Source organism: Staurois parvus, unplaced genomic scaffold (genome assembly GCF_062004578.1).
Source record: "Staurois parvus isolate SC_StPar_1 unplaced genomic scaffold, SC_StPar_1.0 ptg000578l, whole genome shotgun sequence".
In the NCBI taxonomy this organism is placed as follows: domain Eukaryota; kingdom Metazoa; phylum Chordata; class Amphibia; order Anura; family Ranidae; genus Staurois; species Staurois parvus.
Genome location: NW_028318374.1, coordinates 6621109 through 6640942, shown reverse-complemented (window position 1 = coordinate 6640942; position 19834 = coordinate 6621109). Strand labels below are relative to the sequence as shown.

The following is a 19834-nucleotide window of genomic DNA, read 5'->3' as shown; positions in this document are numbered from 1 at the left end:
CAGACACCACCCCCGCAACATCGCCAAAATCCGCACGTTCCTAACCCCAGAAACCACTAAACAGCTCATCCACTCCCTCATCATATCACGACTCGACTACTGCAACTCCCTCCTCACTGGCCTGCCTCGCCGCTGGCTGTCCCCGCTTCAGTCGATCCTGAATACGGCTGCCAGACTCATTCACCTTTCCAACCGCTCTGTCTCCGCCACCCCCCTCTGCCTATCCCTCCACTGGCTTCCGATTGCGCAACAGATCAAATTCAAAATCCTAACACTGACGTACAAAGCTGTCCACCATACTGCCCCGAACTACATCACTGACCTAATACCCAAGTACCGCACAGCACGCACACTCCGCTCCTCACAAGACCTCCTTCTCTCTAGTTCCCTGGTCTCCTCCTCCCATGCCCGCCTCCAGGACTTCTCCAGGGTGTCACCCATCCTCTGGAACTCCCTGCCCCCAACCCATCAGATTATCACCTACCCTCCTCTCCTTTAGGCGCACCCTGAAAACCCATTTCTTCAGGGAAGCCTACCCCACCCCCTGCTAACTTGCCGACCTCCTCCACTCTTCCTACCACCCCATCCCCCACAGCTATCTCCTCCTGCGCCCCTATCCCCTCCCTCCTAGATTGTAAGCTCGAAAGAGCAGGGCCCTCAATCCCCTCATGTTTTGTATTGTATTGGTATTGTATTGGTATTGTTCTGACGTCGGGTGACGTCGCCGCACAGGCATTTGAATCCATTGTTAGAAATCTCTCCTCTACATTAAAGCCACCACTGGAGCAATCATCTTGCTGGAACAGAGTGGCTTCAGAGTAGGTAAGTATAGGCATATTTTCTTTCACAGGGTATATAGAATAGTCTTAGATTGGGGCTGGGGGTAGGTTTATTCTTAGTTAGATTTTGATTGAACTTCCACTTTAAGCATTTACACAGGCACAATGAATTATTGCTGGATTTGTAATATGATTATCTTCTATGATCATCAGCTCCATCTAGTGGCCTTAACGCAGTATTTTCCTGAAATACGTTAATCAAAAATATATAGAATTATAGCCACTAGATGGAGCTGATGATCATAAGAGATGATTATATTCCAAACAATAAGGCGAACTTTCGTTGTGCCCTTGCAAATGCTTAAGACATTTGCATGATGCATTATATATACAGAGAACCCATAGACTTGCAAGTCTGCATTCACTATTTTACTATTTTAAGCTTACATTTGAGTGTTTGCATGAAAAAATGTTTGTTATGCCAATTCTTTATTTTTACCATGGTTTCTGGGTGTCCCTGCTTCCTATGGGACTAATCTTTTAATGGAGGTTTTCCAAATCTAGCTCCCCAACTTTTTTTTTTTAAGGAGTTCCAATAGGAGCAGTGAACCTGTGCACATGCAGGGCACTGCAACAGGTTCACTTTAATGGTTGCCCCACCAGCAGCATGTACCTTCCGTGCTGCTCTGTGCAGCTAGCAGGGATGAGGACAAGAAGCCCTGTGACCCACAGCAAGTCATCTGATCGTCTTTCAGTTTGTTACTACATCTTGCACATTACTGCAGCGCTTTGCATCTCCTTCTTAACCATTTCAATACCGGCATTTTTACACCTTCCTGCCCAGGCCAATTTTCAGGTTTCAGCGCTCTCACACTTTGAATGACAATTGCGCGGTCATACAACATTGTACCCAAACTAAAATTTTATCATTTTCTTCACACAACTAGAGCTTTCTTTTGGTGGTATTTAATCACCGCTGGGGTTTTTATTTTTTGCTAAATTAACAAAGACCAAAAATTTTGAAAAAAAAACATGTTTTTCTTTGTTTCTGTTATAAAAGTTTACAAATAAATAATTGTTCTTCATAAATTTAGGCCGAGATGTATTCTGCTACATGTCTTTGGTGAAAATAACCCAAATTAGGATGTATTTTTTAGTTTGTAGGAAAGTTATAGAGTTCACAAACTATGGTATAGATCTGAATATTGATCAATCCTGAAGTACTGACAGCCAATCTAATTTCTTGAGGTCCAAGAATGTCAGAATAGTACAGATATCCCCCAAATGACCCCTTTTTGCAAAGTAGACAGTCCGACGTACTTCATAAGAGGACTGGCCAGTTTTTTGAAGTTGTATTTTTTTTTGTCATAATTTTTCGGAAAATGAAAAAATTAAAAAAATTATTTTCACTATTTTTTTTTTTACATACTGTCACCAGTGCAGTACAGCGTCATCATATAACTGGCATGGCGGTGAACAGGGACACTGACTGGTGACAGTATAAAAAATATATATATATTTTTTTTTATTATTATTTTTAATTTTTTATTACTTTTTTTTATTTTTTTTTTCATATTTTACTATGACCAAAGTAGTACAATGTTACCATAGTAACATTGTACTACTTTGGGGAAGTGATCAGTATTTTCTTTTTTTTTTTTTACACAATTTGCTTATAGCAAAGAATTACTTTGCTATAAGCAAGCATTTAGCTGAATGACATCGATTCATTCAGGTTTTTTTTTTTTTGTGCTTAGCTGTGATTTGGCCACAGCTAATCACATGACATGTGCATGTGACTTGCTGTGACCATTCACAGCTAGGCACTAGTATACAATGGATGGCATGAATGAAGCCATCCATTGTATACAACTGTCATGTGACCTGCTGTGATTGGTCACAGCAGGTCACATGCTACCAGCAACGGGGGCTGGTATTCAGATCTGTCATCGGCCGTGTCCGATGTACATGGCCGGTGACAGATCACGCCGCTGCGCGGCTCTGCAACCGCGCGAACTGCGCATGTGCGGGAGGATGCCAAATGGCATATACCCCGGAAAGCTACAGCATTTTTGCGGCCGCCAAACGGCTATAGGCTGGGCGGCTAATGGTTAAATAAGCACGCCTCCTCTTATGTACATAATAGGCAGTTGGAGTTAACGCTCCCCGGTGTTCCCACTTTGTGAGAGGTTTGTCTTCTGAGCCTGTCTTCCGGATGCTCTAACTGAATTGTTCTCAGACAGATGAAATGTGATTACACTGAATAATGTTCCCAGGGTTCTCACTGTTCTCAGATTACACACAGAGACGCTTGCTGTTGGCACATTCAATACATTAGGAGCTATTAAGACCTGTTTCCTCTATTTTCATGTCTCAGTCATATCTGATTCCACCAATACACAACTATATAATAAAGGATAAAAGTACATTTATTGAAAAGTGTAAGCGTGCTAAAGGGAGCCAGTGTGCTGGCCGGTCATAAAAGAAAAATTGTTACCTGCAGTGTAACATAGGATGATGAGCATAAGATGGGAAAGGGGGTCACATGGCCTGTGTCAGTTCAGTTCATAGAGAAAAATGGCCAGCTTGACGTGAATGCCCCTTCCCTTTCTCTGGAGTAGGCTGCCTATTCTTACTTCAACTGCAAAGAGGATGTAAAACCAGTCTTCTAAAGGCTATGAAGTTGTAAAAGGGATTCTTGATAACAAAAGGAACCAAATTCCGGATTGTAAGGGCTCATGTACACTGCAGCTGATAAACTCACGTTTAGGAGCTGTTCAGCGTTTTTTTCAGCAGCCCCTGAACTCATCCTAATGTTTTCCTATGTGTCCATGTACACATCTTCGTTTATAGTCGTTTACAGGCATTTGAGCTTACAGTCATTTTTTTGAACACACCAAACTTTCGTTCAGCAGTCAGTTTTATCAGTGTTTCAAACGCTAAACGAGGCAAATTGTGTTTATAAGCGTTTGCATTTGAAATTTTTTTTTTTAACTCTTCCATTTCCTGATGCTGTCCAGTCTTTTTTCATCATGAAAAATGCATGAAAGCATTTTCAAGGTACTCAGATGGACAAAACACTGAACACAGGATGACCATTCACACCTCAAATTCCTCTGCCAGGTGGCCTTAATGACTCCCTCCACCAGACACCTTTCCCACCCTTGGAAACAAAAGAAATGTTAATTTTTTTTATTATATTTTTTATTATAGATTTTCAAAATACCATTTTTCATATACAAAAACTAATAAAACATACAAAATAGAATACTTATATTTATCTGACATTATGTCAAGATATTATCTTTACTCTTGGTTAATGAGCAACTCACACCTGCTGTCTCTGCTTCTACTCTCTGTATTTCTCTGAAACAGTCTGAAACAGTTAATAATTTACCACTTTTCAGAGCATTCTGGGCATTTGGGAGGTTTTTTTGTGCTTATCTTTAAAAAACGCTTCTAAACGCAAACGCACATAAACGCGTTAAGCAAATGCAGCTAAACTAACGTTTTTAACCTATGTTTTCCAGCAGTCAGTTTCCATCGTTCAGAAGTGTCCCGTGTACATGGAGCCAAAGCTCCCAAACCCTATATTCTTGCATTGTATTGTAATTGTACCATCTCCCTTTATTTTGTACTGTGCTGTGCAAACTGTTGGCAAAATATACAGTCAGGTCCATAAATATTGGGACTTCTACACAATTCTAACATTTTTGGCTCTATACACCACCACAATGGATTTGAAATGAAACAAACAAGATGTGCTTTAACTGCAGACTGTCAGCTTTAATTTGAGGGTATTTACATCCAAATAAGGTGAACGGTGTAGGAATTACAACAGTTTGCATATGTGCCTCCCATTTGTTAAGGGACCAAAAGTAATGGGACAATTGGTTTCTCAGCTGTTCCATGGCCAGGTGTGTGTTATTACCTCATTATCCCAATTACAATGAGCAGATAAAAGGTCCAGAGTTCATTTCAAGTGTGCTATTTGCATTTGGAATCTGTTGCTGTCAACTCTCAAGATGAGATCCAAAGAGCTGTCACTATCAGTGAAGCAAGCCATCATTAGGCTGAATAAACAAAACAAACCCATCAGAGAGATAGCAAAAACATTAGGCGTGGCCAAAACAACTGTTTGAAAGATTCTTAAAAAGAAGGAACGCACCGCTGAGCTCAGCAACACCAAAAGACCCGGAAGACCACGGAAAACAACTGTGGTGGATGACCGAAGAATTCTTTCCCTGGTGAAGAAAACACCCTTCACAACAGTTGGCCAGATCAAGAACACTCTCCAGGAGGTAGGTGTATGTGTGTCAAAGTCAACAATCAAGAGAAGACTTCACCAGAGTGAATACAGAGGGTTCACCACAAGATGTAAGCCATTGGCGAGCCTCAAAAACAGGAAGGCCAGATTAGAGTTTGCCAAACGACATCTAAAAAAGCCTTCACAGTTCTGGAACAACATCCTTTGGACAGATGAGACCAAGATCAACTTGTACCAGAGTGATGGGAAGAGAAGAGTATGGAGAAGGAAAGGAACTGCTCATGATCCTAAGCATACCACCTCATCAGTGAAGCATGGTGGTGGTAGTGTCATGGCGTGGGCATGTATGGCTGCCAATGGAACTGGTTCTCTTGTATTTATTGATGATGTGACTGCTGACAAAAGCAGCAGGATGAATTCTGAAGTGTTTCGGGAATATTATCTGCTCATATTCAGCCAAATGCTTCACAACTCATTGGATGCTTCACAGTGCAGATGGACAATGACCCAAAGCAGACTGCAAAAGCAACCAAAGAGTTTTTTAAGGGAAAGAAGTGGAATGTTATGCAATGGCCAAGTCAATCACCTGACCTGAATCCGATTGAGCATGCATTTCACTTGCTGAAGACAAAACTGAAGGGAAAATGCCCCAAGAACAAGCAGGAACTGAAGACAGTTGCAGTAGAGGCCTGGCAGAGCATCACCAGGGATGAAACCCAGCGTCTGGTGATGTCTATGCGTTCCAGACTTCAGGCTGTAATTGACTGCAAAGGATTTGCAACCAAGTATTAAAAAGTGAAAGTTTGATTTATGATTATTATTCTGTCCCATTACTTTTGCCCCTTAACATGTGGGAGGCACATATGCAAAATGTTGTAATTCCTACACTGTTCACCTGATTTGGATGTAAATACCCTCAAATTAAAGCTGACAGTCTGCAGTTAAAGCACATCTTGTTTGTTTCATTTCAAATCCATTGTGGTGGTGTATAGAGCCAAAAATGTTAGAATTGTGTCGATGTCCCAATATTTATGGACCTGACTGTAAATCCTGTATTATTATAATGATCAATTCTGCCTATTGTAGTGCTGTATCTTTGTATAAAAGCACACTTCCTAATTGATTGTGAATTTACTTTTGTTGGACATGGCATTTGTTTTAACATTGTGGTGTTTAGTTTGGTTCTAATGTAAGATTTGTTTCCATATGTTCCCTTGGTTGTAGATTTGGAGGTGGACCTGCTGTCAACCATCTTTATGCTTGCCACACCTGCCAGGTCGAACAGGATAAAATTGAAAAGAGAAGGAAGATGGAACTGGAAACTTTTATTCGGGTAAACGGAATCTCTTTTGTCCTGCTTCTGTGTCCCCCTCTATGTGTCAGTATAAAAACTGGATCAAAAGGATCTGCTCGAAGCAATCAGGATCCTAGTTTCATTTGTCTCCCTTAGGCTAAGTTCACACTAGCTTTGTTAGCAGGCATTTTGCAGGCGTTTGAGGGGTGTTTTAAACGCTCCTCAAACGCCTATGAAAATTATACACATGGCAGCACACAGTGCTGTTACCCTGAAGCGTTAGCGTCACGTCAAAATTGACGCCTCATGTGGATTGAGGAGGAGTTGAAGCCTTTCAACGCCTCCCATTCAAGTCTATGGTGATGCTCCTCAAATGCTTGGCAGGCGTTTGCGGGGCATTTTTGAGGTGTTTTCAAGACATTTGCAGGGCGTTAATACAATTCAACTTCATTATAGGCATTTGTGGTACGGTTTTAACGCTTGGAAAGTGCCTATCAAACGCCTCAAATATGCCCATAGGGCGTTTGGGGAACGTTTGAAGAGCGTTAAAAACACTTCCAAAACACCTGTCTAAAGCCTGTCAAACGCTATAGGGGCATTTGGGAAGAGTTAGAAATTAATCAAGTGTGAACAAGCCCTAAAGCTGGCACTACACTAGTCAAATTTTTTGAATGAACGCTTGCACTAGCATTTATACAAAAATTCTTCGTATACTTGATAACTTGCTGAACATCAATCAAAAGTATTTGAAAATCTCATTTTCTTTTAACATTTGATTTTGGAATGAATGGACTTTCTGAGCAAAAACCACATTTACTGTTAGAAATTAGTTCGTTTGAGAAAAAAATCCTATCCTGCTCCTTCTAATTTTCACGTCACTGCGGTCAAAAATGAATGTCAGTTTGACCTTTCATGTTCCTTTACCTAACCTAAATGAAAGTGGTACCACATCCCAACAGTACTGAAATGTAAAAGGGGGAAATGAAACTTTAAGTACATAATAACAAGATAAATGTACATTGAATATGATAAACAAATTAGTTTTACTCAACATCACAGCAATAAAAAGCTCATAGTCATATGGCTTGTACATACATTACAAAATCATAAAAACGTTTAAGAATAATTCATTATTCAGTATTGGAACCAGAGATAAATTCTTCACACCAAGAGAATATCAGATTGACTGTAAAAGACACCAACGTGTTTCGACTTGCAGATAGCGTATGTCTTCCTCAGGGATATATTCTCTATGGTGATTTCTGCAGTACGTATACACTCACTGGCCACTTTATTAGGTACACCTGTTTAATTGCTTAGTAACACAAATTGCTAATCAACCAATCACATGGCAGCAACTCAATGCATTTAGGCATCTAGATGTGGTGAAGACAACTTGCTAAAGTTCAAACGGAGCATCAGAATGGCGAGGAAAGTGACTTTGAACGTGGCGTGGTTGTTGGTGACAGACGGGCTGGTCTGAGTATTTCAAAAACTGCTGATCTACTGGGATTTTCATGCACAACCAACTCTAGGGTTTACAGAGAATGGTCAGAAAAAGAGAAAATATCCAGTGAGTGGCAGTTGTGTGGAGGAGAATGCTTTGTTGATGTCAGAGGAGAAAGGCAACAGTAACTCAGGTCAATATGGGCCAAAATCTCTTTGGAATATTTCCAACACCTTGTTGAATCTATGCCATGAATAATTAACCACCTCCCATCCAGCCGTTGTATATAAACGGCCGGACGGTGGCAGTGCAGGGTCCGGGGGCCGTTTATAAATGGCTTTCCTGGCCCCCTGCTTGTGCGCGCTCCCTGGGAGCTCGCAGCACCGCGATCCGGTGCCCGCTGTGTCCTCCGGACACAGTGAAACACCGATTGTCGGACAGGACCTCCGTGCAAGGTCCCGATAATGTGATCACTGATTAGCCAATCAGTGATCACATGCAGAGTAGTAAGCAATGATGTCACTTGTGACATCATTGCTTACTACATGTGAAATCTGTGAATGATCACAGAGGTCACATGGTACAGGGCTATTCACAACAGCCTTGTACCATGTGACTAATCACAGCTCACTCAGTAGTTCTCAATGGCTGCAGGAATGCAGCTAGAGAGAAGGAGAAATGATTGCTTTTACAGCCTTTATGGGTGTAAAAGCAATCAGTGTAAAAAAAAAAAAATCTTCATCACCCTCCACAAGTAGTACAGTGTCACCATGGTGGCACTGTACTGCTAGGGTAACATTATGTAAAAAAAAAAAAAATGATATAAAAAATGTTTAAAAGTTATAATTTTTGGTTATAAACTAATTTGGGTTATTTTTTTTTTTTACTAAAAATGTAACAGAATAAATTTTGGCCAAGATTTATGATGAAATATTTATTTGCAAAATTTTATAAGAAAAACACTTTTTTTTCACAATTTTTGGACTTTTTAATTTACATAGCAAATAAAATAAAAATCCCAGTGGTGAATAAATACCACCAAAATAAAGCTTTATCTGTCTCAAAAAAATGCTAAAAAATTCATATGGGTACAGTGTTGCATGACTGCGCAATTGTCATTCAAAGTGTGATAGCGCTGAAAGCTGAAAATTGCCCTGGACAGGAAGGGGGTAAAAGTGTCTGGACTTGAAGTGGGTAAGACAGTTCTGAAAGTAAAAGGTGGTCCAACCTGGTACTAGCAAGGTGTACCTAATAAAGTGGCTAGTGAGTGTACATTTTAATGTTTATCATACCACAATAAACAGAAAAATAGAGAATCCCTCAACGAGGCACACAATCAAAACATAAGCAAATTGCATCAAATACTTAACAACCTAAAAAAAAACAAAGGCAAGGTTGAGTGTCCAGGGGCGCTCTCCAATAAGCCCACTATTAGCACAAGGGATAAGTCAAATGATAAACTGTAGTAAGTCTGTCAAAAATCCAAATACATTTAACTACTATGGCACAAATGAATAATCCTGAAGGAATAACAGGAACATGCGTATAAAGTGATGTTACCTAAAATGCAGGCATAGTAGCCAAAAGGTGGATAAGATCGTGACAGAGAGGGTTTAATTTTTCAAGGTTTTCCAAAGTCATAAATTCCAAGAGGAGAGATACAATTACCCTAAAAAAAATTTCAAACAGGATCACAAAAGAAAAAAATCATAAGAAACTGTCTATATAAAAAAGATGGGATATTCTATCCTCTGCACAAGGAATACAGCCACATAACCAAATCTTAAAAAATAAATAATAAAAATAAATCTTAAATATGTGTGCCATGGAGATGTCAACAGACTCTCCCCAGGGTGGTCAGAAATGAACTCTCCAAACCAAACAGGGAATGGAGGTGGAAACAGGATCTATTTAACCACTTCCTGTCCGGACACTTTTACCCCCTTCCTGTCCAGGGCAATTTTCAGCTTTCAGCGCTATCACACTTTGAATGACAATTGCGCGGTCATGCAATACTGTACACATATGAATTTTTTCCCATTTTTTTGAGACAGATAAAGCTTTATTTTGGTGGTATTTATTCACTGCTGGGATTTTTATTTTTTTTACTATGTAAATGAAAAAGTCCAAAAACTTTGAAAACAAGTGTTTTTTTTACAAAATTTTGCAAATAAATAATATTTCATCATAAATCTTGGCCAAAATTTATTCCGTTATTTTTTTAGTAAAAAAAAAATCCAAATTAGTTTATAACCAAAAATTATAATTTTTAAACATTTTTTTTACATTTTTATTTTATTTTTTTATATTATTATTATTTTTTTTTTTTACATACTGTCACCCTAGCAGTACAGTGTCACCATGGTGACACTGTACTACTTGTGGGGGGTGATGAAGATTTTTTTTTTTTTTTTTTTTTTTTTTACACTGATTGCATTTACACCCATATAGGATGTAAAAGCAATCATTTCTCTTTCTCTCTGTCTGCATTCTTGCAGTCATTGAGAAGTACTGAGTGAGCTGTGATTGGTCACAGCTTGTCATGTGGTACAAGGCTGTTGTGAATAGCCTTGTACCATGTGACCTCTGTGATCATTCACAGATTTCACACGTAGTAAGCAATGATGTCACAAGTGACATCTTGCTTACTACTTTGCATGTGATCACTGATTGGCCAATCAGTGATCACATGATCGGGACCTCGTACAGAGGTCCCGTCCGACGATCGGTGTTTCACTGTGTCCGGAGGACACAGCGGGCACTGGATCGCGGTGTGTGCGCACAGCTAGAAAAGGCGGGTGACGTTTATGAACGGCAACCCGCCCCTGGACTGCCACCGCCCTGCCGTTTATAAACAGCAGGCGGACGGCAAGAAGTTAAATATACAATAGTCCTGATCACGTGATGTAAAGTGGCCAATACCAGGAGATAATGTAGCGCCGAAACATTCTCCATGGAAAATCACCATACCACTCAAGGGCCACCCAAGGAGACAGTCACTCCTGTATATCCCCCTCCAGTTTTTCCCAAGAGCACGGCGACTTCTGTATCTGATGTCATGTCCGATGTGTGTTTGATGTCACTTCCAGGCGTGAATGTGAAGGACCGCGATCTCAGGCTGTTCTGACAGGGAAAGCTTTGACACTTCCCTCTAGTGTTGAATCTTGCCTATTTCTTCCTACTTCCTGCGCATTCCTTTTGGTCACTTAGGCTACCCATCATATTAAGGGGCTAATAGGAATCTCTGGTAGTAGGGGGATACAGCAGTAAGCTCTGACATTACTGAGAATGTTTGATGCTGTCCCGGTCAGAAGGGCCCAAGATCCGGCTTGATAATAGGGTTGGAGGCTGCTGCGGAATCTTTAAATCTGTCACTTTTTTGCTATATATCCTTGTCAATATTTTAGGAAATCTGTCTTTTATCCTCTGTCATATCACTGCCTCGTGTCTGTCTGTCTTTCACCCTTTCTAAATATCAATTCTAAGTCATTATCAGCCCACCAATTTTCTCTCTGTGGCCCCAACTTTCCTGGCAAAAGCAGACGAGACACCAGTGATTGTTTTATTTGTAGTGTTAAGCTGGCCATAGATGGATTGAAATTTGGCCGGTTCAGCAAGAACTGAATTTCGAGTAATTACAGTTTTCTAAGCTTGCTGATCTTTTTATTGTACTGTTGATTGGTTAAGTAATCCTTTAAGACCTTAGTGTCTTTGTTTCCTCAGCTAAACAAGGCTTTTCAGGAAGAGGACTCCCTGGCTGTCATCTTCTGTATCAGCATGCAGTGGTTCAGAGAGTGGGAAGGCTTTGTGAAGGGCAAGGACGTTGGTATGTACGGTTCTTTTGTTGGTCATTTTGAAAGGTCAGTCGGGTTACCCAGACACTGGTAAGATGCTGGGGGGTAAATCCCACCCTGGCTTCTTCTGTGATATACCCTGTTGTGAAAATCTCTGTACCTTTTGTTTCTATCTCTGTCCACCTGATACAGCCATTATGATCTCTCATTCTCTTTTGATTCAATTTGCATTGCAAAGAATGCATCTAGATAAGACTTCATGGTGGTGTAGGCATCAGTGGAAACATCAGTTGCAACTCTCTCCATTCAAAATAAATAATAAACAAGAGACTCCTGCGCTCCCCACAGGATATACAGTGTATCCACAGTACACTCTTTAACCAGCCATAGGTGAATCGAATCTCGACTGGTTCAGCAGAGATCGGCCAAGATTTAAACCATCTATAGACAGGCTGGTTGTACTGATGTCGTTCCATTGATTGACTTCAGTACAACCAGCCTGTTGGATTTTTTGCATGCAATCACTGCTATAATAGTCAGCAGTGATCATTGTGTTTTTCCAGCCAGTAAGGCTCCCCGCCAGCTGAGCACAAAGCTCCATTGGAGGCATAACCCATCAACTCCGAATGTGTTCATGAGAGAATCGCACGATTTTCTTTCCTTTCACTGGTGGAGGAAGGAAAGAAAATTGTATCATCTATGGCCTGCCTTCAAGTGTTACTAAACCTACAACAGTAAAATCAGCCTGTATTTGCAGCAAGGCATGCTTGTTATACTCACTGTGGAACCTAAGGGGTTAATTCTCTGCATTGTGTAAAAAGGCTGTTTGATCCTGTCTTCTCTGATCCTCCCCTTCTACTGTCCCCAATCCTTTTGCTGATAGTACAGAGCTCTAGGTGTCATTCTGCACATGCTCAGTTTAGTGTGCATTGCTAGAGAGGTTTTTTTTTTGTTTGGGGGGGTGCATGTGATCAGGACAGGGCCAATCAGCACTGTCCAGACAGAAGGTCAGGGGTCCTGCAGCCTCATAAGGCAATCAGAGCAGAATGAAAACTCCTCCTACAAGCTTTAACCAGTGCTCAGCTGGAGACTAATAGTCTCCAAGACTATTATATACTGCTGATGAGAAAAGGTATTTAGCAGTTTATATTTACTAAAATAATTGTATTTCCAGGCTGTGTGTACTGTGAGTGACCAGATATAGTGAATGCAGGGTACGGGGAAACCAGATATAGTCAATGCAGGGTCCGGGGAGACCAGAGATAGTGAATGCAGGGTCCTGGGAGACCAGATATAGTGAATGCAGGGTTCGGGGAGACCAGAGATAGTGAATGCAGGGTCCTGGGAGACCAGATATAGTGAATGCAGGGTCCGGGGAGACCAGAGATAGTGAATGCAGGGTCCTGGGAGACCAGATATAGTGAATGCAGGGTCCGGGGAGACCAGATATAGTGAATGCAGGGTACTGGGAGACCAGATATAGTGAATGCAGGGTCCGGGGTTTAGTAACACTTTCATATTGATTCATGAAAATATGCAAAATTACAAGCACTTCTCTTTTAACCTGTTAGCAGAGGATGGATTCTATATTCGCACCCGGCTGCGAGCTGGCAGATACAATTAATCAATTAACTGACGGAGAGCTTGAAAAGTCTTTGCAATACTCTATGTAATGCAGATATCTCTTTACCAATCTCCAAGACCGTTTCCTGCAGGGTTGGTAGATTGTTGGGACGCCACGGACTCATGGCCTGTGAATTTGGGAATCAAAGAGAACGTCTGTCACATATGTGTCTATTAAAGCCAACACATTTTGGAGAGAAACCAATTCCCTTTACCAGGGATAGGCATACAAGCATTTTAGTTTTCCCTTTTTTTTTGTTCCAGGACCAGAATCTTTGTACATCTTTTCTTGACAGAGTACAGTATCGCCAAAATGCATTGACTGACCGCTAGAAGTTAGAGGCTTTCATGCATATATGCATATGTTGTGACCCACAAACCCAGCTGCAGGAGTGAGGAGCAGAGGAGTGTAAGGACTCTCTAGACCAGCAATGGGCAAACTACGGCCCGCGGGCCATATACGGCCTGGCGGACCTTTTAATCCGGCCCGCGGAGCGTGATACTGTCAGGATGGCTGTCAGGATGTGTGTAGGCGGGGCAGCGTGACGAACGCAAGGGGAGCTAGGCTCCTCTCACAGTCCGCCCTGAAGACCGGTGTAGCATGAAAATCTGTCTCCTATGAGGATCTGTCCCCCTCGACGTATCTGCGCATGTGCCGGAGATCGCCGATCGGCTGCTAATGCCTGAAACTGGCACATGCGCAGATACGTCGAGGGGGACAGATCCTCATAGGAGACAGATTTTCATGCTACACCGGAACGGCGCGGGAACACGCCGAGAGGAACGCGTGGAGCAAAGGTAAGTGAATTGACACAGGGGGGACTTGGGGACTTAATATGGGGGATGAATTAATATGGGGAATTAATTACTATAGGGGGGATGAATTACTATGGGGGATGAATTACTATGGGGGATGAATTACTATATGGGAGATGAATTACTATGGGGGATTAATTACTATGGGGGATGAATTACTATATGGGGGATGAATTACTATATGGGGGATTAATTACTATGGGGGATGAATTACTATATGGGGGATGAATTACTATATGGGGGATGAATTACTATGGGGGATGAATTACTATATGGGGGATGAATTACTATGGGGGATGAATTACTATATGGGGGATGAATTACTATATGGGGGATGAATTACTATGGGGGATGAATTACTATATGGGGGATTAATTACTATGCTTACTATGGGGGAATATTACTATACTTACTATGGATGACACATACACATCATTCATCTACTCTTGGTCCGGCCCCGGGTCCAATATATGAACCCATTGCGGCCCTCAAGTCAAAAAGTTTGCCCACCCCTGCTCTAGACAAAAATTCATTTTCCTTTTTTTTGTGGATGGATACTAAGTATAATGTGGGTACATCGTATATTTTATGGTGATCACAGGAGACTCTTGTTTAATTAGTTACATGAGATTATTTATTATTTTATTTATTTCAGGTTCTTATATAGTGCTGTCAATTTGCGCAGCGCTTTACATATATATTGTACATTCACATCAGTCCCTAACCCTCAAGGGGCGTACAATCTAAGGTCCCTAACTTACATTCATACATACACATACTAGGGCCAATTTCGACAGGAGCCAATTCACTTACCAGCATGTCTTTGGAGTGTGGGAGGAAACTGGAGTACCCGGAGGAAACCCACGCAGGCACAGGGAGAACATGCAAACTCCAGGCAGGTGGTGCCGTGGTTGGGATTCGAACCGACGACCGTAGTACTGCCAGGCGGAAGTGCTAACCATTTAGCCACTGTGCTGCCCTAACATAGGGGGATCTGTGGTTAGACTGCAGCATCTGCCACTCTATGCCAAAATTAGCTTTTTACTTTGAGCTCTGCAGTATTTTTTTTTTTTATTTTACAAAATGCATCACAATCCAGATTGTGCCAACTGGCAACCCAATTTAATCTAAAGAATCACTACATTCCGCATGTATTTCATATACAACAACTGCAGCCATAAATCAAGTGCAAGGCAACAGGACTGGCTGAAAAGCTTAAAGTGGTTCTAAAGGGTCAAGGTCTTTTACCTTCATGCGGTCTATGCATGAAGGTAAAAAAAACCTTCTGGGTGCAGCAACCTAACACTCAAGCCCCCTCTCGATCCAACGATGTGGATTGGAGTCTCAGCTATCTTGGGACTCCCTTTTCTCATTGGCTAGAAATTGGAGCCATTGGCTTCCACTGCTGTCAGTCACAACCAGTGGGCCAATAAGAGGGGGGGGCAAGCTGCGGCTCCATCTGTGAATGGACACACAGAGCAGCGGGTGCCCCCATAGCAAGCTGATTGCTGTGGGGGCACCTGACAGGAGGGAAGGTCCAGGAGAGCCTGCGGGGGACCCGAGAAGAGGAGGATCCGGGCTGCTCTGTGCAAAACCACTGCACACAGCAGGTGAGTATAGACATGTTTGTTTTTTCTTTAAAAAAAATAAGCCTTAAGAATCACTTTAAACAGCAGGATATTATTTTACACACACATCTGAATACGTCAGAGGAAGGACCTTCTTCACTCTCCTAGTAGGACTGTGCCCACTTGAATTTTCAGTATGTGAAAGCGGTAAACAATTACTGAGTTAGTTGGCCTTTCTTTAGAAATCTCCACAGCTCGAACCCACACCTCTACCCTGTGTTAGGGACCCCCTGTGATTATATTTACCTTTACCACTCCTTCCACACCACCTAGTGCTATTTAGAGCGGATGCTGCTAAGAACTGAGGAGTACAATGCTGTGGTTGAGATTTGCTTTTAGTGCTGTGATATGGAGCCATATGCATTAGTGACTGTATAAAGGTCCTTGTGCGGTAGCACTCTGTTCTTGTCTCCCAACAATGCCCCTGCATATGTCCCCCTCTCATATGCTCTGCCAATGGAGTTTGCAGGTAGGCATGACAATGTATATTGCATGAGCACATTCCACTTTTGTTGCTGTCAGGAGACCCACCCTGAGAAATAACGTGGCAGATGCAATCAGCAGTGTTGATATGCAGCAAGTATGAAAAAGTTGTGAAAACGGCAAGTTACTCAAAAAATTAAAATGTTGCCGCTGTTTAAGATACGCAATGCTTAAGCTGTCATTCTGTTTCATGTGTACTTTAATATCGGTAGCATGTTTAAAAAATGCATTTTCTTCTGCAGATCCTCCTGGACCAATCGATAATTCTAAAATTGCGGTTACTAAGTGTGGACATATAACCCTGAAACAAGGTAAGCAATGCTTTTAACAGTGGGAGTCTGAGGTAGGTAGTATCTCGAGAAACCTGCAGATGGTTAACCAGAAGGGTGACACTTAATAAAGTCCACTTTAAAGAATGAATCCATTATGAATCCATTTGAGATTAATCCAGAGCTAAAAGCACAAATACGTATCTTCATTTCAGCAGTCCCACACCCAAGAGGTTCCTCGCCAGTGCCGGCATCTTCTCCCTGGGTTCTTCCACGTGCCTGTCTTCTGCTGTTTTGATTGGATGGTGCAGGATGGTGTCATTCCAACATGTGCACAGGAGTGCCGTCATCCTGGTACACTGGAAGTGTGCTGGAATGTAAACTGAGCTGTACATGCGCAGCTCAGTGCACGTTCCACAGAGGATTGTGAATAAGCAGGTAAAAGAGTAATTTATTGTTGAAGAGGCATTGCATGTCTCTTCTACAATAAAAAGCCTGCCTGTTCTCAATTTTTATTTTTTAAATTTATTTCCTCTTTAACCAATTCAATACCGGACAATTTTACACCTTCCTGCCCAGGCCATTTTTCAGGTTTCAGCGCTCTCACACTTTGAATGACAATTGCGCGGTCATACAACATTGTACCCAAACTAAAATTTTATCATTTTCTTCACACAACTAGAGCTTTCTTTTGGTGGTATTTAATCATTGGCAGGGTTTTTATTTTTTGCTAAATTAACAAAAAAAAGACCGAAAATTTTGAAAAAAAAACTCGTTTTTCTTTGTTTCTGTTATAAAAGTTTACAAATAAATAATTGTTCTTCATAAATTTAGGCCGAGATGTATTCTGCTACATGTCTTTGGTGAAAATAACCCAAATTAGGATGTATTTTTTAGTTTGTAGGAAAGTTATAGAGTTCACAAACTATGGTATAGATCTGAATATTGATCAATCCTGAAGTACTGACAGCCAATCTAATTTCTTGAGGTCCAAGAATGTCAGAATAGTACAGATATCCCCAAATGTCAGAACAGTACAGATATCCCCCAAATGACCCCTTTTTGCAGAGTAGACAGTCCGACGTACTTCATAAGAGGCATGGCGAGTTTTTTGAAGTTGTATTTTTTTTGTCATTTTTCGGAAAATGAAAAAATAAAAAAAAATATTTTCACTATTTTTTTTTTACATACTGTCACCAGTGCAGTACAGCATCATCATATAACTGGCATGGCGGTGATCAGGGACACTGACTGGTGACAGTGTGCAAAAAAAAAAAATATATATATATATTTTTTTTTTAATTTTAATTATTATTTTAAAATTTTTATTACATTTTTTTCTTTTTTTTAAGATTTTTTTTTTTTCATATTTCACTATGTCCAAAGTAGTAATTTTTTTTTTTTTTACACAATTTGCTTATAGCAAAGAATTACTTTGCTATCAGCAAGCATTTACCTGAATGACATCGATTCATTCAGGGTGTTTTTTTTTTGTTTTTTTTTTGTGCTTAGCTGTGATTTGGCCACAGCTAATCACATGCCATGTGCATGTGATTAGCTGTGACCATTCACAGCTAGACACTAGTATACAATGGATGGCATGAATGAAGCCATCCATTGTATACAACGGGGCCGATACTCAGGTCTGTCATGGGCCGTGTCCGAGGTACACGGCCGGTGACAGATCGTGCTGCTGCGTGGCTCTGCAAGCGCGCGAACTGCGCATGTGCGGGAGTACGCCAAATGGCGGCCTCCCGGAAAGCTAGTGCATTTTTCCGGACGCCATACGGCTATTGGCCGGGCATCAAATGGTTAATATCAGATCTGGACATGGGCGGATCATGGAGCAATAATATAAACATGAATGAAGAATGACTGCCAGTAAGCTGAGACATGCATGTACATGGATGACTGACGGCTTCCTGGAATTCAGTTTTTCACTTGTATAAATGTGGAATTGGTAGATCACTATGTGCAGACAGCACTTTTACCTTTTTTTTTAAAGTATAAAAAATAAAACAACACTGCTAAAAAAAAATAGCATTCATACTCCACTATCCCATCACCCATTGCTCGGTCCTTTGCTTTTTTTTCCGGAGCTGTTGTCTCCAGCAGAATCTTCACATCTGACATTTCCGGGTGTATCGTTCTTCTGGTCTCCCACCGCATGCTGTAGATCCATCTGCTGGCCCTTACATCACTAAAGGACACACAATGACACAGGAATGACATTGAAACTGGTGGATTGAAGCACAATGTGCAGGGTGAAGGCATCCAATACATCTACGAGGGTCAGATGTGAGGATTCTGCCAGATGCCATAGCTTATGGGACTGCCAGAGGTCCTAATTCTTGGATCTGAGGGCAGTGTGGAAGGTGAGTGTTAGGGCTCATTCTCACACCATTGCATTGGGTTAATAGAAACACATAATTCACATACTAGTGTCATTCATTTTCACAAAAACCCTCTTGCATTGTATCATAACACATGGTTATGTACTACATCGTGGTGGGGTGTGCTGCATTACTAAAAATGATGCTGGTCTGATTTCTGGTGTATTTGTAGCCCATTTATTTCTTTAACCACTTGCCGTCTGCCTGCTGTTTATAAACGGCAGGGCGGTGGCACTCTAGGGGCGGGTTGCCGTTCCTAAACGGCACCCGCCTTTTCTAGCTGTGCGCGCTCCCTGGGAGCGCGCAGCACCTCGATCCAGTGCCCGCTGTGTCCTCCGGACACAGTGAAACACCGATCGTCAGACGGGACCTCTGTACGAGGTCCCGATCATGTGATCACTGATTGGCAAATCAGTGATCACATGCAATGTAGTAAGCAAGATGTCACTTGTGACATCATTGCTTACTACGTGTGAAATCTGTGAATGATCACAGAGGTCACATGGTACAAGGCTATTCACAACAGCCTTGTACCATGTGACAAGGTGTGACCAATCACAGCTCACTCAGTATTTCTCAATGGCTGCAAGACTGCAGACAGAGAGAAAGAAAAATGATTGCTTTTACATCCTATATGGGTGTAAAAGTAATCACTGTAAAAAAAAAAAATCTTCATCACCCCCCACAAGTAGTACAGTGTCACCATGGTGACACTGTACTGCTAGGGTGACAGTATGTAAAAAAACAAAAAACAAAAAAAAAACCCCCATAAATAATAATAAAAAAAAATAATTAAAATTAAAAAAAGTTTAAAAATTATAATTTTTGGTTATAAACTAATTTGGCTTTTTTTTTTTACTAAAAATATAACAGAATACATTTTGGTCAAGATTTATGATGAAAGATTTATTTGCAAAATTTTATAAGAAAAACACTTTTTTTCAAACTTTTTGGACTTTTTCATTAACATAGCAGAAAAAATAAAAATCCCAGCAGTGAATAAATACCACCAAAATAAAGCTTTATCTGTCTCAAAAAAAT

General features: G+C 41.1%; 1 protein-coding gene across 1 annotated transcript in view; it reads left to right on the top strand.

Moving 5' to 3' along the window:
- The window catches only part of USP33 (ubiquitin specific peptidase 33), a 151952-nt gene that overhangs the window by 113205 nt on the left and 18913 nt on the right, over positions 1-19834 (top strand). The window contains exons 21-23 of the mRNA XM_089692189.1: positions 6271-6379; positions 11511-11613; positions 16374-16442. Of these exons, the coding sequence (XP_089548315.1) occupies positions 6271-6379; positions 11511-11613; positions 16374-16442 (281 nt within the window). The remainder of the gene's footprint in view (positions 1-6270; positions 6380-11510; positions 11614-16373; positions 16443-19834) is intronic.